General features: G+C 41.9%; 1 protein-coding gene across 2 annotated transcripts in view; it reads left to right on the top strand.

Annotated features, from left to right (window-relative positions):
• The window catches only part of RBMS1 (RNA binding motif single stranded interacting protein 1), a gene marked incomplete at both ends in the record, with an annotated part of 135,062 nt that overhangs the window by 52,742 nt on the left and 55,187 nt on the right, over positions 1–27,133 (top strand). For both annotated transcript variants that reach the window (XM_079539260.1, XM_079539259.1), the window contains one exon: positions 24,782–24,957. In XM_079539260.1, coding sequence (XP_079395386.1) covers positions 24,782–24,957 — 176 coding nt within the window. The remainder of the gene's footprint in view (positions 1–24,781; positions 24,958–27,133) is intronic.

Genomic DNA, 27,133 nt, shown 5'->3' with positions numbered 1-27,133 from the left:
TGAAGTGTTCAAGTCCATGCGTAATAAAACACGCTCATTGTGTGCGCCGGTTTTGGTTTGTTTTCAATAAATGCCCCGGCTACACCCACGCGGACGCTCTCGCCCGGCGCTTCGGCATACTTTGTACATGAAGGCAGTTCCGCCGATGCCCCCCCGGGGCCGCTCGGTGCGGGGCCGGGGCGCGGCCGCGGGGCCGCTGGCTGCCCGCCGTGCTGCAACGCGCTGATAAGTGCTCCGCTCTGCTCAGTGCCCTCCTTGGATTCAGCGAGCTGAAAAGGCTGCCTGAATCGGAAAAACAAACAGAGCCTTTTATTCTTTCAGTGTGCAGAGAAAGAAATGAATGCGGGGGTATTATGTGGTCTTAAGACCCCGGGCACCAAAGGTTCCTTTTGTTAGCGTGTAGCCATTCTCCACTCAAACACTTCCTACACAAGGAGCCGGGCCTGCGCCTTTCTCCATTTAAGTCCTTGGAAAACTCCCATTAACTTCATTCATTTAGACCGAGGTCGTATGAAGATTGACTTTCTGATCTCCCTTTCACTCAGACTTCACCTGCAGGGGCGAGCTGCTGTCAGACAATGCTGAGCCGCCTTATAAGCCTAATTTTTCATCCTTTCCCGGTAATTAGAAATAGTCCAGATAAAGTCTTTGCATCTCTGTGTAACCCATCTTTGGACAATTTAATTATAATTGTATTTTAGCCTAAGAGACTGGATGCTGTTAGTGCAGGAAAAGTAGCTGAGAGGAGCAGCTATGTGGCAGCCCCAAGTATGCGAACTTGAGGGGAAATGGGTAATTTAAAAATGAAACCAGAATGTTTTGAGCAGTTTGTGTCTCGTTGTTTGTATTGTAGGCATATATGGTGTCAGAGTGATGGAAAAGCACATCATTTTTAGTGTTTTCCTGTTTTTCTAAACAGTCTGCAGCATATTCAGGTAGCTTAATACTGGATACTGTTGAAAGGGTGAGCTATTTGCTGGTTAAATGCAGTTTAATTTGAGACACTTTAATGTGAAATTCTGCCTTCATTTAACATACTGATGAACTTCTGGTAAGCTACAGTAGGTCGAGAGTGTTGCCCATACTCTGTTTGTTTCCACAAAGAGCTCTGTTTTATTTTCTAAATGAATCGGTGCTAACGCTGCTGTGCTCATTATCTATTGCATTGTAACTCAGGCATACAGGAATCAGTAGGCATTCTTGGTTTGGGGTCAGAGGCAATGAGGTGGTGCCTGATCTTCTTCTGAGCTTTAGAGTAAGAATACCAAACTAAGGTCTCCCTACTTGTATTTCTAATAGGGCATATTATAAAAAATAATCAAACTCCTGCTAGACTGGTGGTATAAATTAAGCATGGTCGAAATGAGCATCAGCTCATCTGATGATTTCCTTGAAATGCAGATTCAGGTCACCTTAAAGCCCAAAGCCCACGCGGTACCTGCAGTAACAGCCTATCACAGTGCTCGTGGCCATGCGTCCTCTCTGAACAAGGTAGGTGTAATCTAATAGCTCTGCTCGCAAGGTTACGCGAGTTATGCAAAGAATGCACATGTGTGCATCCGCACGGCCAGGGAAGCGCCGCAGAGCCTGGCATCCTGCTCAGCCTGAGCTGTGCTGGGCTCCCTGGCTGCGGCCTGCTCCCGCCTTTGGATTCCCATGGAAATCAGGAGGCGTTGCTCCCAAGTAAATATTTCCACGCACTGTAAAACTATCATAAGTAGGAAAACGTGGCTTTCTCCTTCCATCTGCTCCTTGCATCCAGCAGGCGCGTTACTGCGGCACCGTGCAGTGGGGCTCCTCGGGGGGCACAGAGCAGGCTGCTGTCGCCTTGTGGTGGGCGTCCTATTTATCTCCCCAGTGGAAGTAGATTTACATAGTTTGCTGCTTTCAAGCAGATTAACTGGGCGTAGCTTCGCGTGAGGAATTTAACACTGATTTGGTGTTAGGCCTGTTTGAAGGAGTATACAAAGCTGTTGGTTAATCCTTTCAGGAGGCTCTGTTAACATCAGGCACTGTGCCACAGGCCGGGTTTTGTTCGAAGCTGAAGATTCAGGTGGGTTTCCAAAAGGAGCTGAGTGGAGAAAGCTTTGGCTGATCTTAGGATAAAAACTTGGATGAGGTTTTAACTGTATCTGTAGGTTTATAGTACGGAGCAGCTGCACGTGTAATTCATCATTTCAGTTTCCCGCATGGTGTGTGGTGTCTGTTTGAGGGACATAACCTCATTAAACTTGCCATGGCCATAATTCAGAACACACAGCTCCGAGGAGCAACAAGACTTGACTGACCAACATGGCACCTGTGAGCAGGTCCAGTCCCCCTGTTGCTGGGTTCCTCCTTTTCTTTTGCAACTGTAAGAATTTGTTACTTTGCTTCATCAGCTTGCACTGGCAGGGTATGTTTCCCTTTAAATGGTATGCAATGTATACAGTCTACCTTGGTTTAAGAAGACTCAACTTTATGTTAAGTATCAGCTATTTAAAGTGTACAGTGTGTTTCTAAGATTTTTAAAGCACTGCTTTATTCTCCAGGGAGCAAAACTGCTCAGTCAGTGGGTTTCTATACTTGTAAGGCAAACGTGAATGAAAGAAATAAAAGGAAGCACCTTATCTTGTCAGGCATGATGGTACAGATGATGAAAAGCGATATGTTTGTCTTATCTGTATTTGGCAACTTAAAGTTTTTGTTTAGGATTTCTAACAGGGTAAATAGTACGTTTTTATCTGTTTGGAAGTTTAAAGTTCGAATCTTTGTCATTAAGCTTCACGTGGAAGGGAAAATGGAAGTCTGGGCCCCAAACATCTGCTGTTTTCTTTTGGGTTCTTTTTTTTTTTTTTTCTTTTTTTTTTTTCTTTTTTGAAACTTCCAACTGTTAAAAAAAAAAAAAAAAGAAAGTGCTTGAGTTAACACATTTCAGAAGGGTTAGGTCCTTTAAATTGGGATTACTGGCAGGGTGGAGAGGGGAAGGAAGGGAGGGGAAAAGCCTTTCCCAAGAGCTGGAGATGGCTCCTAAAACATCAGCACAGCACTGCAATTGAGTTAATAACGATAGTAGTTTGACGTGCTTTTGTTTTTATCAGGTAACAAGAAGAAAAGATAGCTGTTTGAGTCAGCATTTTTTCCATCTCTGAAGCTTTCATTAAAACTGATATTTGTTTGTTCAGTGAGATGGAGTATAACAAAAGAAGTCAGTGAAGAACAGGAACTTTTTAACTTCTTCCCTCCCAGCTCTATTCCTGGTTTCTTGTAGGTGTTTTTCTCTGTTTCTACATCAGATTATTTCTAAAAGATCTCACGTAGAGGTCAGGGTGAAGGATATAAAGGTGTCTACCTATTGAAGAGGTACATGGAGGTGTTTTGATCTTGGCTGGAGCATTTCGGTCAGAAGATTTCTAGAAAGCCAACAGAACCACATTTGAATGCCTCCATGAACTTCGTTTAAGTAATTGTTACTTATTTTGCATACGTTTCAGAATTGCAGTACATTGTGGTAATTATAGCAGCCCCGCTGAAGCCGCTGTATTTGCAGCTTCCTGATGCAACAGGAAAGGGAAGGGATGAGTTACAAACCGGGGAGAACCATGGGGGAGAACCACGTGCTAGATAAGCACAAGCCTTCTAACCCAGCAACTTAGCAAAACAGATGCACTACAAAAAAATCATGTGCTAAAGGGGCTGGTTGCTGTGATTAGCAGGGGTTTGGCTCTGCCTTCCTCCGGAGACTGTAGTTACACTAGAGGAGCTGCAGCTGTGCGCTGACACACAATGGCTTTAAACTGCAGGTGAACTAGCTGCATCCTGAGGAGAGATTGCTTTACACAGGTACAAAGATGCTGAAGGTTTGTGCCAGTGTAAATTAAATTTAGTAGTGTTTATTACTGTTTGCTTAAATTGATTTTAACAGTAAAGCGTTATACCCATGCACTGAGATGCACAGGTTTAAAAATCTCTAGCAAATGTTTTGGAACATGATGAGCTCTTGAAAAGAGAAGTGCAGTTCTGATGTTCCGAAAGTTTATTTTTTTTCTGCATTTATGTTGTAGCATGATACATCAGCTCTCTTGTCTGTTGCAAGATCAGTGCTAGCAATTACAAATATATAATATTAGCAAAAATACCTCCTTGTTCATGCATCCTCATAAAAGCAGTGCCATTCACTTAACCATAACTAGTTTAGCAAATCACTGATCTGTGCCTTATTTGTGTAAAGTGATCTGTTTCAGAAAGATGTGTTACATAGAGTGGGTGTTTGGGTAGAACTTGTTAGCTTGGTAGAACTGCAGAACTTTGTGAAGTTTGCAGGGGGAACAAACAATGCTTTGTTGCGTGCTGCCCGATTTGGGCCTGATTTCCCTTGGTTGCTTGATTGAAAAGCAGCAGAAAGAGCTGTGCAAGGTGAGCATCGAGCTTAGTCTTACCTGAAATCTCCCTGTTCATGGAATGAAGCATTCTATGAACTAGTGGGAGCAGCTGCTGCCCCCACTTCCCCTCCTCTTTTTTTAGTGAAGATGTATCAAGCTGTAGCCCAATATGTAGTATGAATTTTACCTCCCATTACTCCCATTAGTCAGCAACTAAATATACAGAACTTTATCATTCATTCTTTTTCTTGACAGTGTCTCTTATTGACAGTAACCCCTTCACAAGCTATTCTGAGTAGCTTATCTGTTTCTCCATTTAGATTAAGGGTTTTCTTTATTTTTATTACCTCTCTTATTTTGTTTTTATTTCTGAGTCTCCTTTACCATACTGTTCTTTGCTTCAATAAGGTGGAAATGTGATTCCATAGGTTAACTACATCTTGTATATTTTGTCATCCAGGTACTACAGAGTAACGGTGTTAGACTTCAGTCCTCTCAGGTATCTGAGGTCTGTGTGGTGCTTTCATTTTTAGTGTCCATATAGAGTGCAGCCCTTGGGTAGGAGTTTGGATGGCAGTTGCAGGGAGCATGTCTCTAAAACTCTGAAGTGATGTTCCTGTACTCGACTCCTCCTAGGTGATTCAGAATCCTGTTGTAAGGCTTGTCTAACCCACAGGAACTGTATCAGTTAATGCTTGCCAGTGCAGTAATCTGAAATTACTCAAAACACAGAGGCAGGTGAGAGTAAAATCACATGTAAGGAAGTCCATGTTTACAAACCTCCAAGCAAAAAGTGGAAGATTCTTAAACTTGGTGAAGAGAAAGAAAGCAAAGCACTGTAGTGTAGGGCAGGAAAGTTTCCTTTACCTTGTATGTAGCACTGCAGCAGACAACTGCCAGTTTTCCCAGTGCCAGTTATTGTGCAGCCCCAGTCCCTCAGGTTGAGTTCAGAGAAGCCTCTGATTTTAAGACTCTCTATGTCCTTTTGTACTTGAAATTCATTTTGAGGTTAAGGGGTAGAGGATTATTTTGATCTTTTAGGTCAGTGAAGGGTTATTCAAGCATCTTTCACTAGATCTGGGTGGTTTTGTTTCTGCTTGGGCAGTGCTGGTGTCCCTGGGGCACAGCCGGGCGCAGGGCTGCCCCCTGGTTTTGAGCACTCTTCTGCCCAGCACTAAGGGCACAGCTGGCGTGTAGCAAAGGAGGTTGGGCTTTCATGCTGTGGTGGATGAATTTCAAGTTTTAGAGTGGTGTTTTTCTTTCTCCTACCTCTATGCATAATTTGCTAATAGTGCTTTATACTGTTCTGTAGGAGGAATTTTCTCTTGGCTCCTGTTGGTGGCCAGGAACACCTTGTGTGAGTCCAGGAGCGCAGCTCCCCCACCAAATAAATGCAGGCTTTGGCAGAGCTGGGCAAACAGTTGTGCACATTTCTGTCCATGTAGAAGCAACCACCAGCAGGCTGAGGTCCTTTGAAGTGTTTAGTGGTCTGTGTTCCAGATGAGTTCAAGCAGAGGCCTGAAAATGTGTGTCTGAGTTTTAAGACACTTGCTTATGCCATCGCTTATTTACTTACCCAGTGGTGCCACTGACTGTGGTAAAGCTGCAGATATGAATAAGTGCTTATTGAGACAGAGAATCAGAAGACCTTTCAGTTCTTCTCAGGAGAAACCTGAGAGGAATGGTTGGTGTATCCGGGGTCAGTATTAGACTGACAGTCAGCAGAATCTAATGGTATTTAAATTGCTTTAATATTATTCCATCCAATCTACTTGGCTTACATGATCCCCATTACAGTAGTACTTAGGCTTATTTAAAAATGCTTCTGTGTAATTTGGGAAAAACATTTGAGTTAAGTATGTAATAGAACTGCTTAGCTTCTAGCCTCTGAAACAGTGACAGTTTTCGGCCTTTTTTCAGCATTCTGGGAGATGTGGCTCTGGGTGCTACTTATGAGAAATGCTTACCTAAACCAGATTATTTCAAAAACATTTCTACAATGTTTAGCTTAAACAAAAAGATAGATAAGTAATCCTTTAGTGTCTTAGGGCAGCAGTGCTTCCAGTGCGTATGCATGTGTGTAAATATTTCAGAGCTGGGGAATTTTTAAAAGGAAAACAGTAGCAGTATTCTGTGGCACTGAGGAGCTATGGAGTATGCTTAAAAACTTGAGTAATTTTAATGGTGAAAAATATCAGGATGTAATTCATTATGTAGAATTTCTGTTCATTAAAAGTTCTGGTGAACTTCAAGGCATATTGTGGCACTGGCAGAAAAATGCTGTGATTTTCTTCCACTCCTACTGGTGATACTCTGCAGTCTCGTGAAGCATAATGCAAGATGGAAATGGTTAAGGAAGTCATGAATTATTTCAGCATTATGTTGGTATTTTAATTGCTATAGTGACAAAATCAGATTAACTCTTGGACCAGATTTTGTTATATTGCCAACATAATGTTCTTAGGTCTATCAAGTGCAGCTGAAAACTGGCTTAGTCATTAGGGAAGGCACTTTGTTTTTTCATGTAAACATTCCTTACATCTTATGATCAGCTGATGAGAGTACCTGGCTCTGAAGCTCTTGATCCCTTTGTTCTTTCAGGTTTATAGAATCATACAATGGCTTAGGTTGGTAGGGTCCAACCTCTGAATGTCGAGTGTTTCACTTGCAACTGTTGTTGTTTCAGTATTATTAACATATGGCTTTGTATTCCAGTATACAAAATGATGGAATTAGCCTTTGATTTTATCCTTCAATCAAAAGGTGCTTTTCTGTGTGTGTGATTGTACCCAGTGAACTGCTCAAAAATTACAGAATCCCCTAGTTTTCTTTCTCCACATTTTTCCTTTTCTAAAGTTCATTGTCTTGGTGATGCTAAAACTGCAAGGTCAGCCACACCTATGAAGGTTATTCAGGGACAGTACAGTACAGTAAGGTACTGACATAAGTTCAAATTTCATTGTCTTGTCAAAGACATTTTGGATAATCCTAGGTAAACCATGTTGGTTTGACTCTTCAAAAGGTATTTGGTAATGATGGTTTTCCTACTTCCTATAGATCTTATTCAGAAATGTAGTACGATGTTAAAGTGGGTCAGTTATTACTGCAATTGTGCTGAATATTATAATTATTGGGCTTATTAAATAGCTTAATATATTTAAAAAAAAAAAAAGATCCATATGTATAAGCCCCCGCACACGATCATACATGTATACAGATGTACTTTTCATTATAGAATGATTGTAGAGTCACAGCATGGCTCAAGCTGGAAGAGACCTTTAAGATCATTGAGTCCCAGCCCCTGCTGTGGGCTGGTTGCCACCCACAAGCTTAGGCTATCCAGGGCCCATCCAACCTGCCATTGGGCACCTCCAGGGATGGGTATCTGCAGCTTCTCTGGGCTGCTTGTGCCAGGGCTTCACCACACTCTCAGCGAAGAATTTCTTACTAACATCTAACCTAAATCCCTCCTCATTTAGTTTAAATCAATTCCTTCTTGTCCTGTCACTGTCAGGCAATGTAAAAGGTCAGTCCCCTTCCTGTTTTTAAACTCCTTTCAAGTACTGGAAGGCCACAATGAGTTCTCCATGAAGCCTTCTGCAGACTGAACAAGCCTAGCTCCTTCAGCCTTTCTGTGTAGGAGGAGGTGTTCCAGCCCTCTGAGCAGATCTGTGTCTCTTATTCTGGGGGCCCCAGACCTGGCTGCAGTACCACAGGTGGGACTCATGAGAGCAGAGCAGAGAGGGACAATCACCTCCCTTGCCCTGCTACCAGCCCTCTGTTGATGCAGTCCTGCACCAACAAGCTGCTGTTGGCCTTCAGAGCTGCAGGAGCGCATTGCTGGCTCTTGTCCAGCTTTTTGTCCACCAGAACCCCCAAGTCCTTCTCTGCAGAGCTGCTCTCAATGAGTTTTTCTACCAGTCTGTGCACATATCTGGGATTGCCCAGACCCCAGTGCAACACTCTGCACTTAGCTTGTTGAACCTCATTTGGTTTTAAGTCAGTCTTTTAAAGCTCAAGATAAAGCAGATTATTCAGAGTTGTAAAACCTCATGCTCAAATTCTGCTCATCATTTGCTGTGTGAGTAGTTTCTTCACAGTCTATGTGAATGTTCACATGAATACTCTTACTGATATTTCCAGATTAATAACAATGACGGAATTCATTTTGGCAAGGAATTAGACTGGTAAACTGCCTAGAACTCTAGTTTTGAAAAGAAGATATTGTTTTTCTCTTAGTAGTAGGCTTCCTTTCTAAGCAGAAGTTTAGTGTGCGGTAGGGCAGAGTCCAGACATCGAAATATTGCTCAGAGCAGGAATAACTCCTTCAAGTTCCAGGGTCTAGATTTTGCACATTTTTTAATCTGGTAGTTGTAGTGGTTCTGTGGCCTCATCTCTCCTGCTAAATAAACCTCATATTTTTCCCTCCTTAAGGAGGTTTCCCATTTCAATTCCGTTGTCCCATTTTACTTCTGAATTCTAACTGAATGGTATATTCTCAAATGTTTCAGTTTATTCTTCTAGTGAATGTAAGGCGCATTCCAACTTCAGTTTACTGGGACTGATGTGGCAAACTAGTAATGGCTTACAAGATTATTAGCATTAAAAATCCAACAGTTGCAAAGATTGATAAGATTGACATACGTAGGAGCTGAATATTCTGATTAAAAATATTATTTATTGAAATTGCCCACATAATAGAACAAAGCTGAAAGCAGTTGTTCAGAACAGTATTTGTGCAAGAAGTAGAGGCAAATGATTAATTTTCTTAAAATGTTTGCTGTTAGCCTGGAGATACCCTTTTGTTATAGTATTTAAGAGTTGATCATTAATTTGGAGTATTTTCTTTTATCTGCATTTTTTTGATGTGTTCAGAGACAAAATTCCTCCACTGAATTCTTGTGCTGAGGAATAGAACACAATGACAGTGTGGATGGACCAGGCTTTGTGCCCAAATGGCATAGTTTATTTCTGAGTTGTGTTTGACGTCTAAGTGTTCATCATCTGTTTCTACAGCACCAGACACTGTGCAAGTGAAACAGCCCCTTCCAGAAACTGAGGCTGCTGCACACAGGTGCTGCAGTTGTTTGTGCCAGCTGGGCTGATACACAGCGCACGTGTGTCTAAATATGTTGGTGAGTGCTGGAGGCACTGCCTGCTTCACTTATGCAGTTGGAGCTGTAATTGCTTGTATGTTTGAGCTGTACTATTATCTGTGCTGCCAGGACCACTCTATCTTGGCTGTGGAATTCCTCATGTATTTAGTGTTGCATTAGCAGTACATCTGGAAGTCTTCCTAGGTATAAGCTAATTCTCCTAATTTTCATTTCAGAATTAACAACGATCTGCAGTGTCTGAGTGATTCATTATACAGGCAGACATTCACCCAACAGCTATCTGGAGTGTTGCTTCCTTTAACTTAACACACAGCAAAGAATGCTATCCTGTGTTTGTTCAGTGTACAGTTGCTAAACATTTGTAATTTAACTTGCATACTAAATTTTGTGATGGAACCATTAATTGTCATGAACTATGACGTCACCGACATTTTAAAGTCTGTGTTATATTGCTTGAGTTTCAGATGTCTGAATTAAATTTTTTAACCACTTAAAACCATTTTTCCCCTAGAACTGAAAGCTAGTCAGAGTTATTGGAGTTTACAAAGTGTGTATAGATGTGTGCATATATATGTTTATTGCTTAGTTCCAAGCAAGAAAGAAGTTTCAAATTAGAAAGGAAAACAGAAGAAAAATTTGATGAGTACCATGAAAGGAAGTTAGAACAGGCCTTTTGTTTGCATTATTCCAATAAGAATTCCAAATTTCAAGAAGAACAGGAAATAATAAATAAAGCAGGCAGAAGGACAAAAGGTTTTTTGGAAGCATGCACAAAGATGTTGGAGGAGATTGTTGTTACAGAAAAAAAGTTTACAGCAGTTCTCAAGTATTGGATCCAATAAGGGATAACCATCTCAGCTCTGTAAGGAAGAATAACTCACAGTTGTTTCAGATAAGTTTGTAAGTTAAATCTGACCCTAAAGCCAGAGCAGCATCACTTCATGTGGTTACAGAGGCAGGATTTCACCCAAGATTTAGCAAGTGGGCACGTGCATGCTGCTTGTTGCTGTACTTGTAAGGTTTAGTTACAGACGTGGGTACCAAATATATTTGCTGTGGTTTGTGTGTAAAACTGAAGTTGGTTTCATTTCTGGTTATTTGACTGTCTGATGCTGTATTGTTACTGTTTCCATGAGTCAACGCTGATGGTGAAAGAAGGAGTCTGATCTTCCTTTTTTTTTTTTTTTTCCTCCCTTTTTTTGCCCTGTGAGGGCAGGGCTGTTGCTTTCAGCTGTCTTACAGAGCTGTTCCTTGAAGTGTGATTGCAGTTTGTGGTCCCTCCCTCAGCAGCCACTTGCGGGCTCCATGCCTGCCTACAGCTGTGACAACCCCTTTTGCATTCCTTTCTACTGCCTTTTTCCTTGTCTCTGGCTGTAAATCCTACTTCTCCCAGAAAGTTCAGCTAATGAAAGTTTACTTCTTCTTTTGCTTAAAACACTCAATCAACAACGTTTGAAAAATTTTGGCCATCTGTGCTTCTCCTACTCAGCCTGCAGCCACAGTCAGACTGTAAGAGGTTGGTGAGGATGAGTGATTCCACTGGTGTAGGTAGGAATCTGCTGGGGAGCTCCACCAGAGCTTGCTTACCTATGGAAATCTCACCCCAATTTTTAAGAGTGAGTCTTTGGTTCTAATCCTGCTTTCCTTTGCAGCTTCAGGACTGTCATCCTGCTGAAGGAATCCAGGTTTCCTTATTTGCAAAGAGAAGGAACCTATTAGTTATAAAATCAGACTGGGTGCTGGATTCTGCTAGGCTGATCTTAGCTAGCTCCTGGCTTTGTTTCATAAACACCCCAGATCTGGTGTGTTAGTGTTGTTGTGGATTGCTTCCATGCACAGAAGGACTCCTCCTCATCTCTAAACCCTTGATCACTTTCATTTAGGGAAGCACTTAACTTTTTTTTTTAAGTAACTTTGCATAAAGAGGATTGAATGCATTTATTGGTTAGATTCCCTAATACTTTTTAACAAAATGTGTCACACTTTTTTTCTGGCTGAAAGTTCAAAAGAGCTCATCCCCAGATTGTTTTTAATCAGTGTTCAGCAACTCTGTGCTTTAAAAAGACTTCTTAAGCCAATTTCTCTGGGTCATGGGGCTCTGTGTGCTGCCCAAGACAGATTTCAACAACAGAACTAGCTAACTACCCAGAACTGTCTTTAGTCTGAAAGCTTATTGTTTAAATAGGATCTGACTTAAGTTACCTTTCTCCATGGCTTAAGTTGACCCCGAGCATTAGATGTGAAGTTCTGTAGGCATTTGACTAATTAATGGCAACAGCCACAACTAAGGATGCAGCTGCATGGTGCTCAGTGGTACTCTCACTGGCAGCCCCAGGCAGAGGTATTCGTACCCCCAGCCTTGTTCTGCCTCTGCATTCCTCTGACCCAAAGTGGGGTGGCTCAGAGCCATATTATTGCATTTGTTGCAGGGTCAGAGATCTGTTGATGGGAGGCGTGCTGTTAGGGAAGGGCCATGTCTGACCAAGGGCATTTGGTGCTCTGGGTTACCTTCTTTGTGGGTGTAGATCCTTAAAGTAGTGGAAAGCAGTAGATGAAAAGAATGCATATATCCTTGAAGTAATATTGCTAATTTAAAAATGTGCCCCTTTTTTTTTTTTTTCTTTGAGTGGGCATATAAAAAACAGCAGGTAGTTATCTGTAAGTAGTTTGACTGCAGATTTGGTGTGCAGTGAGCTGGGAGCTTCCAAATTTGGTTTCAAATAAAAACGGCTACAATGTAGTAGAGAGAACTGCTCACAGCCTTTTGAGAGGCAGATAACATCCCTTCTGGGACCAACTGCTCTCCAAAGCTGTGCAGCTACCATTTCATGGCATGGCACCACCAGCCTCTGCAGGAGCTGGGCTGGGTGTACGGCTTTGCAAAAGTAGGAAGTGTGGTGTGTGATGCTGCCTTAGTGATCGGCAGTGAAATGATCTTTAATTGGTTTCAATATCCTGGTGGATGGGATACACAGGTCTGAAAGAACACTGATATCGTTGCTATGTGTATGGGCAGTATGGTGATAACAAATTAGAGAGACATATTCAAAGTTTCTTGCTGCTTTTCAAGCACTGTGTTTTGCAACCAGTGTTTCCTGAACAACTCAGTCTGAGGTTGTCTACAATGTCTCCAAAATTGTTCCAAAGCAGCATTTCAATAGTAGGAGAAGCTGTGGATAAAAGTTGTTGGTTATCTGTCTGAACAACTCATTGACCAGAGAAGCTTTTTTTTGTTTCTGTCTTTTCCAGGGGTTAAATGTAGTCATGCTAAATTGATTTTAGACTTGTTCTGTGGTGCCTGTGCAAAGGTAAATGGCCACATGCTACGTAGGGAAAGTTGTGTGAATCTCTCTGTTCCTGATGGGCAGAGGGAGGTCCTGTGTGTGAATGTATGTGTCTGTTGTGTTGCAGGCTTGTAGAAATGGATCACTGTTACAAAGCTGTAAGCAAGCCATTGTGGTGGACTTTCTTATAAACCTGTAAGAGAAGTCATCTCTGTGAAGTATCAGAAGACAACAGATAGCCACTGGTCCCAGTTGTTAGAAGTGGTTCTCCATGACATGCAGCTCTTCCTCAGCTCTTGCATCACTGCAGCTCCAGTTGCATCACAAAAAGCTGTGGGTGAACACCATTTCCACATCCCTCTTGTGCTGGTTTGATGCAGACAGGTACCCACACTGCCCTTTGCATGGGGTCTGCAGCACCTGTTGTGCGATGAAAAACGATGCAATGGGAGCAAATGTTGTAAAAACAATAATGTTTGACTCCAGTTCTTTTCTAGTGAGATTTGAGCTTCCGAGTTTTAAGATGTTACGTAGAGTCTCAGGAGTCATTTAGAAAACTTCAGGAATTTCATTTGCAGCCATGTATGTGCTACACACAGCCTCTTTAAAACCCAGAGAAAACTGGCATGTTAGTTGCAGTGTGCAAACCAAGCAGAATTTGCTCGATGGTACTCTGTAGAGAAGCCTTGCTTTGGAAGGTTTGCCAACATAGTATGTTCTGCTCTCTGCTTTGTCCATTTTATACAGTATTGGAATTTATAAAAGTCTTGAGTGCAAATGGAGGCAGAACTACAGGTGGAAGTGGAACGAGGCTGATGTGTGTAAATGCAGCTAACTGGCAATTCCTTACGTAAGGAGTCATTTGAAAAGTTGCCACTGATCTTGCTCTTGTTCATCCGTCATGGTACTGCAGGCCTGGACTGCCTTATAGCTTTATCTTCCTGGGGAGCCTGCTGTAAGAGAGTTGTTACTGATCTCTGTACCTGTTGGGCTAGATGGACAGGCAGCTTTGAACCATTTGGGGAACAGATAACACACTATGGGTAGGGCTGTTACCAAAGGGGCTGCAGTTATTGTTAAAGCTAAATGCTTGAGCTTCCCCTGCAGTTGTGTCATTGGCTGCTTGCATCCTCTGAGAGATAGTACTGCAGCAGATAGGAGCTGTTTTCAGGAAAAAGAAAGGAAATCAAACTTTTCTCCTGAAATCAAAGTTGTGATCAGATGTCTTTCCTTTGTGTGTTTTTGTTTGTTTTTGAGAAAAAGGAAACAATAGATTACTTCTGTATCTTTACGAGAGTACTGAGGAAAACTAGCAGTCAGCTTTGAAACATAGAGAAATGTTACGAAGGACCTTGTAGTGGAGCAGGGAAGGAGGGCAGTGGTGCTCAGTTACATATCCCTGGTGTCCAGCACTTTCAGAAGTCATTCATTCCTGCAGTGTGAGATGCTGCCCTTCTGACTTACATAGGTGTTACTGCAGGCACTTAACAAGCTGCTGAGCAACAGAGTGGGACCACTCGGTGCCAGGCTGATGGAAACCCTCATGTTGCACTTGTACAGTGTTTCTCTGCTACTTTATTCTTTGCCAATGCCTGTGCAGTAGTTAAGTCTGGAGATGCGATGCATTAGGAGTTTCAAAAAAGAAAAACATTTGCAAACAGAGCAGGAAGTATAAAATATTTAAACTGGTCCATAGTGTAAAGCATAAATTATGCAGCTGAAAAGGATGTGTTCCTGGGGTTGTCTGGATTCAGTCTTGGCGATGAGGTGTTACCAAACTGGCTTTTATTCTGGAGGGCTTTTTATGCCCTTTCCTTCTGCAGATGCTACTGGCTGTGGTGAGATGGGCGCTGGCTGCCAGAGGCAGATTAAGATTTAGGGAATGTAACAGAAAGGGCTGGAGCCAGCTGCCTGTATGCTCCCATCCGCTTCTTCAAAGAACACAGCAGGAGAGGCAGGAATAGGCTGGGGGGTTACTGCACATTAAGTACTGGCACAGCAAAATGATGGCTTTGCCAAAAAGAAGATATGTTTTGTTCTTTGAAATAGCATAGAGGGGTGCAGACTAACAATGCTGCTGCAGTGCTGGTATGGTACCCTGCCCATATGGGACCCGCATTTGCAGACAAAAGGATGTGAATACGAGCTGACTCCCTTGTACGTGGCCAGGCACAAGTTCTTCAATTTATTTCTTAACTTCAATAAACAGAAAATGACATAGCGGATCCCATGTCAGCCAAAAGAGCCATCTGTGGTCTAACCCTGTGACAAACAGTGTAGCAATAATTCAAGTGCCACCAACAGTGTGGAGTTTGCCAAAAAAGCAGATGCTTCTTTTGACATGCATCTTCAGTGCTGTGCTGTTTCTGTCCCGTAATTGCTGTCTATGGAGGGGAGGTGGGTAGGCTGTCCAGATGAGCAGAATGCTGAAATTGCTTTTTTTTTGGGGGTGGGGAGGGAGGAGAGGGAAGAGAATTATTTTTTTCTTTGGGAAAAAATGTAAGAAAGGCTGAAATCAAAAACTGTGAAGTTTACGTGCGTGCTTCGTGAAGCCTGTGATGCTTTGTAAGTAAGAGACAATATCTATGAGAGCCTAATAGAAATCTTTATTACTTGTAATATAAAAGAACAGTAAAAAATACTTCAGGAAAGTGCTGTGGGTTTGTTTTTTTCTCATGTGGAATTTTTATGAGAACATTTTTTTTCTGCATTCTCTTAAAGGAGAGGTTGGTCAGACATGCTGTTACTGTGCTGCCAGTATTACAGATATTCAAGTGGTTCTCTGGATAAGCCCAAGTTATCTCCATGTCTGTAGCATGCTCTTTTTCTAATGTGGTACTTGGAATGCGGGCAGCAACTTTGTGAGATACAGAGTTAGCTGGCCAGCTGCTGGGATGAGATGACGGATGACATCCCAAATTGCTGAGAAGTGGGAGTGGCTTCATGAGTGTTGCATATTTACTGCTTCCGTTTATGAAACTACGAACTTAATTACCTGCACCCATAAAAATATGCGTCTTAACTTGTCGTGAACATAGATACTTGACAGCAGTCACTTTTGGATTATGTTGAATATTGTCCGTGGCCCCATTTGTTGGCAGTGGAGGCAAAAGTTCCAACTAGATGATGGATGGCACAGAAGGTGAATGAAGTCACAGCTGAGCTGAGGTTCTGCCTTAGTGCAGGAGTCTGAGCTATGCTATAAATGAAGTAAGGTAAAGGGATAATGCATGCTATTTATTTTCAATTCTCAGTGCAGCCATTTCTAAATTTACCAAATGGGAATTGATTGCATTAATCTTTCTTTTGGATTTTTGATTATAGGAGATATTGGACTGTTTTTAATTTTTCTTTTTTGGAAAAAAAATGATGGAAATAACCCACTATCATAACAATATTTTCTATTGTGAGGAATTGGTATACCTTCTGATCTTCAGTACTGTATAGGGCAGATTTGCTCACTAAGAAGTGGTTAAAAACAAACAGGTGTGGATGTACCGTGTACCATGCATTTAAGGGCTGGGAGAAAGAGCAAGTGGTGGGATCAGCAGTGCCTCTCAGTGCCTTTTGCTCTGCTTCTTCCCCTCCCTGGGCAGTGTGAGCTGAGCAGCTGATGAGTGCATTGCTCATGCTGCTCCCCTGCCTGTGCTGCCTTTTCTGCTGCAGAGTGCATTAGGAAGGAACTGCTGATCCAGGCAATATCTCCTGTTCTTGCTGATGAAAAATATCATGTGGGACGGTGTCAGAGGTCTCAGTCAAGATCTATATATATTTACTGCTTCTGCCTTACCCACTAAGCTGGTTATCTGGCAGCAAAGAAAATTAGATTGTTCTGATGATGTGATCTGTTTCTGACAGATCTTTTCTGTCTGCTTTTTTTTTTCCTCATTCTATTACCATCCAGATTCTTGTAAACTGATTGTTTAATAATCTGTTCCAGAATATTTCCGGGAATTGAAGCTTAGCCGACTGCTGTGAAATTCCCTGGGTCCTCCTCTTCCTCTTAAAAAAAAAAAAAAAAGAAAGAAAAAGAAAAAATAAATAAAAATTGCAAGGCATGAGACGGCTGACTGAGAAGTGAAACTATTTATGGAGTTCTATATGTGTCAGCTGCAGTTTGCCTCATTATTTTATTTTTTTTTCATATCCTGGGAATTCAACTGCTTTCATGAAGCAGAACAATTGCCTGAAAACTTGTTTTTTCTGCTTGATATTAATCTGCTTTGGGCCAACGCCTGAAGAGTTTTTAAATGGTGGCACTGAGTAGAAGTTTTCTGTTCTATGAATGTTTAAGAAAAGTCATACACACAGTGAGAAGGGACAGCTGTGAGCATGTAGTGTTGGGATGTCTAAACCTCTTACACTGTCTCCTCTTAAAATAGTTGCTTGTTGGAGGAATGTGCAAATGCCTTATTTCTGCACTTTTTTGCCTTAAGCCATCTAGGTTTTGCCCTCAATGCTTTGAGAACCCCTCTACGTGCTTACCTCTGGCATTTCATTGCATATCTTGTAGGATTTTATACTCTGCTTGTAAGGTGTACCAGTAGGTGTATAATGCAAGGGAGTTATTATTTTTGATATTTGTATTCAGTGCCACATGCTGGACTTTCAGAGCCTTGCATGAATGTGAGTTAAGCTCCTCTATAAAGGGATGTGTTTCCTTCTAATTGTGGATTGAATCCTCAGCCTAGAACAGAAGCTTCAACATAGTCTAGAGATTCAGTACTGTTTTCTGTCTCGATCCTGAGTAAAAAGCCTTGGCTGGTTGCACCGAAGGAAGCAGGTCTCTGTATTTACTGGAGTCAAGAAGGAAGTTGGCAGGGAATTCTTTTATGTCTATTGCTTAATGAAGGGCTAACCACAAAAACATGTATGTGTTTTTCTGTCCAGTAGATCTCAGTACCAACCTCTCTTTCTTTGAGTACTTCAGCATCTTGACTTTCTCCTGTTGTTTGAACTGAGATTAACCATTGACTTGTTCCAGCCTGTTCAGGTTGCAGAAACTAAAACTCAAATATTTTACTTTGAATATGTCTACGGTGTTGTCACAGCTAGGGCATGGTAGAATCATAGAATCATAGAATCACTAAGGTTGGAAAAGACCTAAAAGATCACCCAGTCCAACCGTTCACCTATTCCCAATAGCTCCCACTATGGTGGGAGCTATGGGGTATGTATATGTATGGTACCAACACATTGTTTCAGGGAATCCAAGTATAAAGTAGAGGGACAAGGATACTATGATTTGTGATGAGCAAGCAGAAGAGGGAAGAGTACTAACAGCTTCTGCAGAGGAATGGGGGCTTAGCCAGTTCAGCACTGCCTTCTTGCTCCTTTGTGATAGCTTCTGTGCAACAGCATGCTGGTTTCCTGGATCCATTGTCTTTTATTCTCCTCTGGATGAGGGGAGTCAGTCAGTGGAGCACTTAAAAATCCCGGATGGGATGAGCTTGATAGAGGAGCTGAGCTCCTGGGAGCTTTGAAGTTTTCTCATTATCCCTGAGAAGAGCTACGTGAGCCAGGAGGAGCTCTTCCTGCCTCCTCTGCAATGTTGTTGCAGCCTCTCCTGCCTTCCCCAAGTTAGAGCTCCTTTTTTATTAAACATAACAATAATTAAAAAAAAAAATAAAATCATTCTTGTAGGAAAAGAACGTAGTGGATGAAATTAGTGTGGGTTTTGTCACATACTTCAGTGTTGCCATGATTATGCCCCCACTTTTTCAAGTTCTTCATAAAAAAAGAAATACGTGGCTTTGGAGCTTTACTTGTTTTCTTACTGGCAGGAGATTGCCATTCTATCGAACTTCAGTGAATGTAATTTAAATAGTATTAGTTCCAGCTCTCTAAAATGATGAGAACATAGCATTTTGTAACAAGTTGGAGTGACACCTTCCATTGTTGGTAATCGCTGCTTTCTGGTGAGAAATTTAGTCCTGCTCTGTTAGTGTGACTGGTGGTTTGTCCTCAAACTGTCCTGAGTAAAAGGAAGCAAAATAGCTGTCAGTGGGGAGAGGGTTTGGGTTAGCAGCAGAAAGCCCAGGGCTGAAATTGTTAGGAGCCTCTGAGCTGTGACTAAGGGTTTGTACCAAGCTGTCTCATTTCGTTGTTAATAGAACCACTCTCCATAAACATCTTTTTACAGAGATGAAGAAAAGCACCTATTCACTCCCGCAATTCTGTATTTCAAGAAAAAGCCTCCCAATTTACTTAGGAAATAAAGTGCATTGACTGCTTCCCTTGGTTTTGACAGAAAGTTTTCTGGTTCTGAAGGGCAAGATAGCTCAGATTAGTTAAACGTAATGACCAGAGAAGAATGAAAATGTTAATTAAAACAAAAGTCAAGATGAGAATGACTCCTTCTTCAAACTGAATTTACTTTTGAAGATATCTTTGTCTTTTGTTTCCTTATATTTTCTTCTGGTATGGAAAATACTTAAAAAAAAAAAAAAAAAAAAAAAGACTAAAAAAAAGACTAAAGAAAAAGACTAAAGACTAAAAAGTCTGTACTTAGAGAAACAATTTCTGCAGGACTTGGCTTTAGCTTGATTTTTAAGTGCTTGATTCTCAGCCTTTTTCTTGCTGTCTGTTTTTATTGGAGTGCCAGCTATAATACTTTGGGCACAGTTCTTTCACACCAAAACGTGGAAGGTTTAGAGAGAGTTATTTATTTATTTTTGAGAAACCCAGGGCTGGGTCTCCAGGTGTTTCTGGGCTGTCTGTGAAGTTTCATCATAGGGAGAATCTCTGCTTGATGCCAGCCTCCACCCACGGAGTCCTGCCTCTCCCCAACCCCTACTTGTTCCTTATTGCTGCAGCACCAGCAGCCATCTTCACTATGTAAACGGAGATGGTTTGGATCTGGGGTGTGCGATTAGCTCTGTGCAAGTATGAGACACAGCATCCATGGTCTCAGCTTCATGCAGTAAAGCAGCCCTTGCTGGAACTATGCTGTTGGCTCTTACAGCATCACTGAGATTGTGTTCACTCCAAGCAAACGAACTTCAGGCAGAAAGGAAGAAGAGGGGGCAAGTCCAATGTTTTTTTCTCCCAAAAAAGTTCTCAATGGGAATTTGGAGGACAAAGCTCCTGAGATTCTCTCTGCATTTTTTTATTAGCTTAATCCTGAAAATGCTTAGAAAGCAGCTGACTTGCTGCATCTTTGTGACAAGTACTGACAGACTGAAGAACAACAGTCAGAGAACCTACCCTGAGGGAGGAGATGTGAATGCAGACAGCAGCAGCGGATCGTTTTATTCCTACTGGTTGACTCGTGTCCATTGAGAATAGGACTTGGAAAGGCCTCCAGGAATTTTGCTTGCAGTAGCATTTCAGACACAGTGATGGAAAACGTGAGATGGAGTAGTGTGGGACATTCAAAATGGCATCCCTGCTTCAGCTGTCAGTTTTCAGGCTGAGGCTGAGTGATCAAGGTTTAATGATTCCTGGTCCAAAGGAAATTGATAAAGCAACTGTTTTTGCCACAGAGCAGTTGTTCCTCTTGAACATTTGGATTTGTTCCTGCAGTTCAGAACATCGTTTCGCTCCAGACAACCTCCTATTTCCTAAGATGCTTAAGTGCGACAGTCTTTTTCTCCACTAGATGCTATCTTCTATCTTCCTGAGCACAGGCTTTCCTTTTACATGTGAAGTTCATAAACAAATACATTGACCTCCTAGCTTAATTTTTAGCCATAATTTTTCCATATTTATGTCCTTTAGTAATTTATATGACCGTTGTACACGTCCACAAAAATTTAAAGTGATTTTAAATCAACGCCAGTTACTGAAGATACTGTTTCGAAATACTGATTAGTGAAATGAGAGAGGCTAAGCATAGCAGGGCAGGGAAAGCAGGTACTTGGGGTGGGTGAGCAGGTACTTGAGGTGCAGTCACCTGAACAATGCTGGGCAAACACCAGCGGCGAGGTTTTGAAACTACGAGGTGATCCAAGTCGAAGTTCAGGCTAAATCGGGTGGTTAATGCAAACTGTAATTTATGGTTTGAGTTAGAGTAGATGTGTGAGAACTAGCTCTGATGGTAAGTCATGGTATTTTTCCCATCAGGAATTTTCACTGTGCAAAGGAACTTCTAATTAAATGCTAGCATGTTATATAACTCTATAAATGTGCTTTTATAACACCAAGATACAGAATTAAATAGGTTGCTACCATAATAACTGTGCTCTGTTGTGGGACAGTGGTTATCTGGGTCCGTATCTTCTGCTTGTTTGGGTTCCCTTCAACTTTTGCAGTCTAAAAGCCACAAGGATCAGCATCGCTCAGCTCGTAGGTCCAAGGAATTTCTCAGGGTTGTTCCTCTTTGTTTGGGTTGGGTGGGTTTTTTGTGTGTGTTTTTCCTGTTGACAAAAAGAAGATTCTTCTCCTTGGCGGACAAAATCCTGCTCTGACTCATTTCCAGTCCTCAAGCACGGAACGGTTTATAAGAGACAAGAGTGGCTCATATAAAGATGACTATATTCTACAGCTGGTTTTCCAGCTTCTGATTGTTCCCATTTCGCTTCTCTGCACAGAGAAGCAGGGGGCTGCCCTTCATGCGGGGCCCTCCACAGGGAGTGAGCATTTCCCTTCCTTTCCCTTCCCACCCGTACCCGTGGGGTACAGCTTCTGCAGTGAGGCTGGGGTGGCTGGGGCCTCAGGGTAGTGGCACCGCTGGCTGGGGCTGGGGGTGCTCACACTGCAATGTGCTGGGCTTCTCATTTAGTGTTGGGGGAGGTGATAGGAAGGATGCTGTCCTTGGGAATGAACCTGAGGAAGAAATGGGAAACCAGCATGGCGAGTTTGTTTGTTACCAGCAGGAATGTTATCACTAGGAAAAGGGACTGATACTCTTCTTCCTCCTCTGTTCCCGTCCAGTGTTTTAAGATGCAATTAAAAACAACATTTTTGCTTATGTTACATTACTGCAAGGTGTAGTGAAGCCCATGTGATAAAATCTTAAGAGCCGCTTTAGTTACAAGCTAGCAGCAGACTACAGTTTGTACAACAAACTATACAAAACCCACAGTCAGTTTTGCAAAGCTTTCAGTCAATGTTCATGAAAGCTATTTCCAAACAAACAACCCCAAACCTTGGCCAGGTCTACACAGTCATCTTGCCAGTGAGTGCTGTATTAGCCAGGGGTGTGGAAAAAAGTCATGCATCCTCACTGACATCGCTGTGCTGGCACCAGCCCAGGTGGGGATGCAGCTGTGGTGGAGGAGGTGAGCTCTATTGGCTCAGCTTGTGCCATTGGGAGGTGATGCAACTGTGCCTGCAGAGCTGCCTCACTGAAGCTGGGCGGGGAGACACAAACTGCCCCAAACTGAGAAGGGCCTCTGGCTGTCAGGGTGTCTCTTCAGGAACTGAGCAGAAATAGTGGTTTGGATTTTAAGATGAAGCTTCAGCGTAAAAAGCATGTATGAACTGTGTGGCTTTCAGGAGTTGCTGGCCCTTTGGTAGCAGTCTGTGCTTGCTGGGCTGCAGGGTTCTGCAAGCTGCAGAAGTGTGTCAAGCATCTGTGTTTTGTGAAGCCTTTTAGGGCTGCTGGAGGTATGGGTTTGTGTGGAAGCAGTGGAAACCTGTCTGTAAACTTTGGAAGACGACTGTAATCATATTTACATTCCCGTGGTGTTTGGATGTAACCACTAGCATAGAGCATCTTCATGCTTAAACAGAAGTTTAAATTTTTCAGAACACAGTGTTTATATATTGCAGGAAGAGAGATTTAGGATTGCTGCTGTCTGTATACATGCACGCTTGCTTTCCTCTCTTGCTTTTGCCAAGCTGGGGATAGCACTGTACAGAACTGCAGTTCCACAGCGGAACAAACCAAAGCCTTAAAGGGCAAAACATTGCAAGAATTGAAAACCGAACTGAAGGTGCTGCAGAACAGAATGGAGGCTCTGGTAGTGATTGCCAGTCGGCACTGTGACTGATGCGTGTGTGCTCGCTTCTCTAGGAGCTGTGTAGGTGTGCGTGCGGGGCAGGGCGCATGGCAGAGCCGTGGCGCTGGGAACCTGTGTGAGTGGCTGTGAGAGCAGCGGCACTGTGCCACGTCTCTGCTCTGTCATTCTGCATTGCTTCAACACAGCCAGTAATTGCCTGGTGTTACGGGAAGCAGAGCACTCTGATTGCCTGACTCGTGCCACTGTAGTTAGTATCCCTCGATGTTTCCATTACAAACTTGGAGGGGAGGGTTTTATCTTGTTCCCATTTTAAATCAAGCCTGGAAGAAATTCCATATCAGCTTTTCAGCTTGCAGTGTAAATCTTTTGAAAGAGAGTTGTTGTTTCTAAAACCATTGATTTAAAATAAATAAATAAATAAAATCACGCACACCACAAAGCAACAACGAAAGCACGAACCACGCAAAACGGCTCAGTGGCAATGGAATACTGATAATCAGTTTTGGGATTTTAAATGACTGCGAATGTACTTCATTCTTTTTCTTCATTTTTTTCTTTCATTTTTAGCTCACTTCCATTAGGCAACAACATCATTTCTCCATATCAATGTTGATTGTTGATTTTGCATTGAGTGTGTGTTGCAGTTTGCTGTTCTAGACTATTATTGCTGCATAATAAGCTTTGCATTGCACTGAATTAGAAGATTTCAAAACCTTCCCAGGGAAACATGAATAAGAAACATGTAATCAACCTCAAGTATCTGATCAAAGGCTTCTCTGCTTTGCTTCCACTCCCAATTTCATTCTGATTTCCCAAGGTTATCTCCCAAATGGTTTCACTTTCCTGGCTGAGGCTGTAGTTCCCTGAGCCCTTTGGAACCAAGGCGAGCTGTAGCCCCTGCTGTGTGCACACATGGCTCCCTGGCTGGGGCAGCCTAAGCTGTGCCTACCTGCTGCGGTCAACCAGAGCAGGGTGTTAATTCTTCAGTTCAGGGTATGGCCACACAAGTGCTTGTGTGACTCCACAGAGGAGGGTGGCACAGGAGCAAGAGCAAAGGAGTCTACACTTGCACATCAGTGTTTCAATTTGTATTATTCTTTTTTCTTCTTTTCTTTTTTCCACATTACCTCTGCAGCTTGTAAGGATGTTCTTTGCTCTGAGCTTTCTGCGCTGTGGAGGATCAGACTTTTGCAGGAAGGGGGCTGCATGCAGAGGACCTTTTTGTCAGTGAGGATCTTGTGTATGGACTTACCTGCAGCCTGAGCTATAATGTTCCACTATTTCTCTCTTACAACCCCGTATACCTGGTTTTAGTACTTTTTGTACTGTGACCTCCATACTGTTGCTTAAGAAAAGGATGAAGACTGCTCTACTGCAGATTTCCATGTGGGCATTTTCTAGTTCTGCTGGGATCTGATTTTAAGAACAACTACATTAGATATTCTGAGAACTATGTGAAGTGTTTATGTGCTTATCTCCTTCTCAAACTTTGATTGTTTGGAATTATATGGTCTACTTGAGATTATTGAAATAACTCACAAATACTGAGATCAACAGCAGTAATTCCACAGAGGCGCGCAACTGAACTCTATACCTTAAGCTGTCTGTGTTCTCTCTCTATCTTAAAAATAAATAAGATTGTGTCACGTGAAGTACTAAAAGGCAGCAGAGGAATGTAAGAGGCTTCTTACTGTTTTTATATTTCTGAATAGATGAAGGAAATACCATAATCTTCACATCTACCACAATAACCCTTTACGATGTGGAACGGTCTGAAGGAAATAAACGTAGTATGTACCTGTTAGAACAGCCTCTTTTTGTTTTTCACATCAGATGCCACAACAAAGATAAAATCCTATGAGCAGCATTCAGCAGAGTTTATATATAACTTAAATCTGTCGTACACTGAGCGTGCTTCAGCTGAGAGCTGGGTATGTCAGGCGTGCCCACAGATCCTGTCCCAAACCCAGTGGAAAGTGGGTTTAGAATCCAGGAGTGACTACTGCAGCTGTAGCGCAGTGCTCCGAATGGCAACCAGGCTGCTGTAGACTGAGATAATGTGCATGCTGAGATTGCTCTCTGCAGTTCACTCTAACGCCCTTTTTCCTTTGCAGCAGTCCATTGTACCAGCCCACCCAATGGCTCCTCCTAGTCCCAGCACCACCAGCAGTAATAACAACAGTAGTAGCAGCAGCAACTCAGGATGGGATCAATTAAGTAAAACAAACCTTTACATCAGAGCACTGCCTCCAAACACCACTGATCAGGACCTGGTAAAATTATGCCAACCGTAAGTACTATGCTTAAATACAGATTACAAAATTATACTTTATAAGCTTGTAGTAGGTATGCTGAATGAGTGTTTGGATTATAAGGGGAGAAAAACTGATTTATTATTATTTTTGTTAATAAAACTCCACATCCTTTAGTATAATGGCAAGTTTCAGCTTCCATGGAAATTAACAGGAAAAAAGTGGTTGTGGCAGTTTGGAGAAGCAAAGGATGTTTAAGTGTGGTGGTGAACAGAAGCAGTCTATTGCTTGAGCAAAAGTTATGGTCACCCAAACTGTTTCCTGATGCTGTTGATATGATGGATAAAAGAAAATTAACACCTGAGCATGAAACCTGTTATTAAGAACTTGCAATAGAAATTCTCCTCTGTTCGCTGCTAACATAATCTGTTGTTATAGACTCCTCAAGCAACTGTTTGTATCACTGTAAATTATAATGTGTGTTTGAAAGTTTTATACTAGTTTCAGACTAATTTACATTGGCTGTACATTACTGTACAAGTACATTTATGGTTTTAAAAAGTGGATCTGGACGAGAATACTTTCTGGTGCTTGGAGATCCAGGGAGACTTGGCTTAGCAGGAGGTTTTTAGGCAATGTTGTTAACATTTTGCTTGTGTGAAATTTTGGGTTTGTTTCTTCATCTTTATGGCAGCACCTGCCTTTGAGTTACTTTTAAATGTGGGCCAGATCTCTAGAGACTGTGCTCAGTTGTGCTGTGTATATACTGTTTAAAATCATCTTAAATGTTTTACTGACATTTTAGAGCACTTAGCAATTCTGAAGTGTGTAGTGCACTTTCTGAATCATTTTGAAATTATCTGGATCATATTTGTGCAGTGCTTCCTTTAAGTAAACATCCAGGTCCGTTCTGAATGAATGAAGAATCATTGGGATTTGTATATAACAGCACTGTCTGAAACTCTGAGTAATACTGTTTTCTTGTAGCAGATAAGGAACTATGGTATGTAAAGGCACATGCCTAAGATCACAACACTAGTTAGCAAAATAGCCAGGGAAATCTGCAAGTCTTGGATCCCAGCTTACACGAGATGCATTTGATCTTTAACATTGCGAAAAATCTCTCGTGTAGTTTATAGAGAATAATTTATGTTTTTCTTTTTTCAAATGAAACTTGGACTTTCAGGGTAGTGATTACATCAATGATCCTAGTATTATAATAAAGGCCACTTGCTATTGTGTCTTAAAAAAAATTTCCATTTGGTCATTTTGTGGACAGCATATGCAATCCATATTATTCATAATTTATCTGACTTTGAAAGGATTTGTTGATAAAGCATACGTTTTCACAGATTCCCATTTGATGATGGTCTCTTGTCACTTGAATTTTAGGGTTTTTTTTTTAAACAGAAGTGAACTTTTCCCTCCCAATTTTCATCTTTTGAAATGATGAAAAAGCTTTGGTTTGTGCACTCAGATTAGGGCAGAGTTAGGAGGTTATTTTGCACTGGAGATGTTCAGTAACTATTATTGTGTGATGGTTACTCCTGAATCTTTCTCTGAAGGCCTCTAGGAGATATCACTGTTACAAAATGAATTCTGAAGTGAATCTAAGCACTCTGAAGGTTTTTCTTCCTCTGAGATGCTTTTCAGATAAACATCTGACTTGGGAGGAAAAGAAGCAACATTCTCCATTTCTGCTGAGGAACCAAGTGAGATATCCAGACAATTTAGGCTTGGAACATCTCTCAAAAATCTGGGTAATCTATTAGGAACCTGGTACTCCTCTGCCAGTAGAGCCCCTTATCAACTGGATGGATGTTTCAGTAAGGTAGAAGTGACTGCACTCTCTCTTCACAGAAAAAAATCACTGCTTTTTTAGACTGGAAAGTTTCAGATGCAAAATCGTTCCTTCCTACAAAGCTAAGCCTACAGGGTACAGAGGGCAAAGCGATTCTTGAAAGCACACCTGGTACTATCCAGCAGTCTCTCCGAAATAACCTTTCTTCTTCAGATGCTTACAATTTTTGAAAACTTCATGAAATAATCTTTTCTATGCATATCACTGAAGAGAGCTGCAGATATGTTCTGTGGTGTTGGAAATAGATTCTGTTATTTACAAATTATAACCTTGGTGCTGAGCTCACTGTGGGGAATGGTTGGAGCTGCTTTGTGTACAGCAGAGAGCTGGCTGGCTGGCTGCAACAGCTGTCA

This window comes from Tetrao urogallus (genome assembly GCF_951394365.1).
Source record: "Tetrao urogallus genome assembly, chromosome: 8".
Lineage (NCBI taxonomy): Eukaryota > Metazoa > Chordata > Aves > Galliformes > Phasianidae > Tetrao > Tetrao urogallus.
This window is presented reverse-complemented; position numbering and strand designations above follow the sequence as displayed.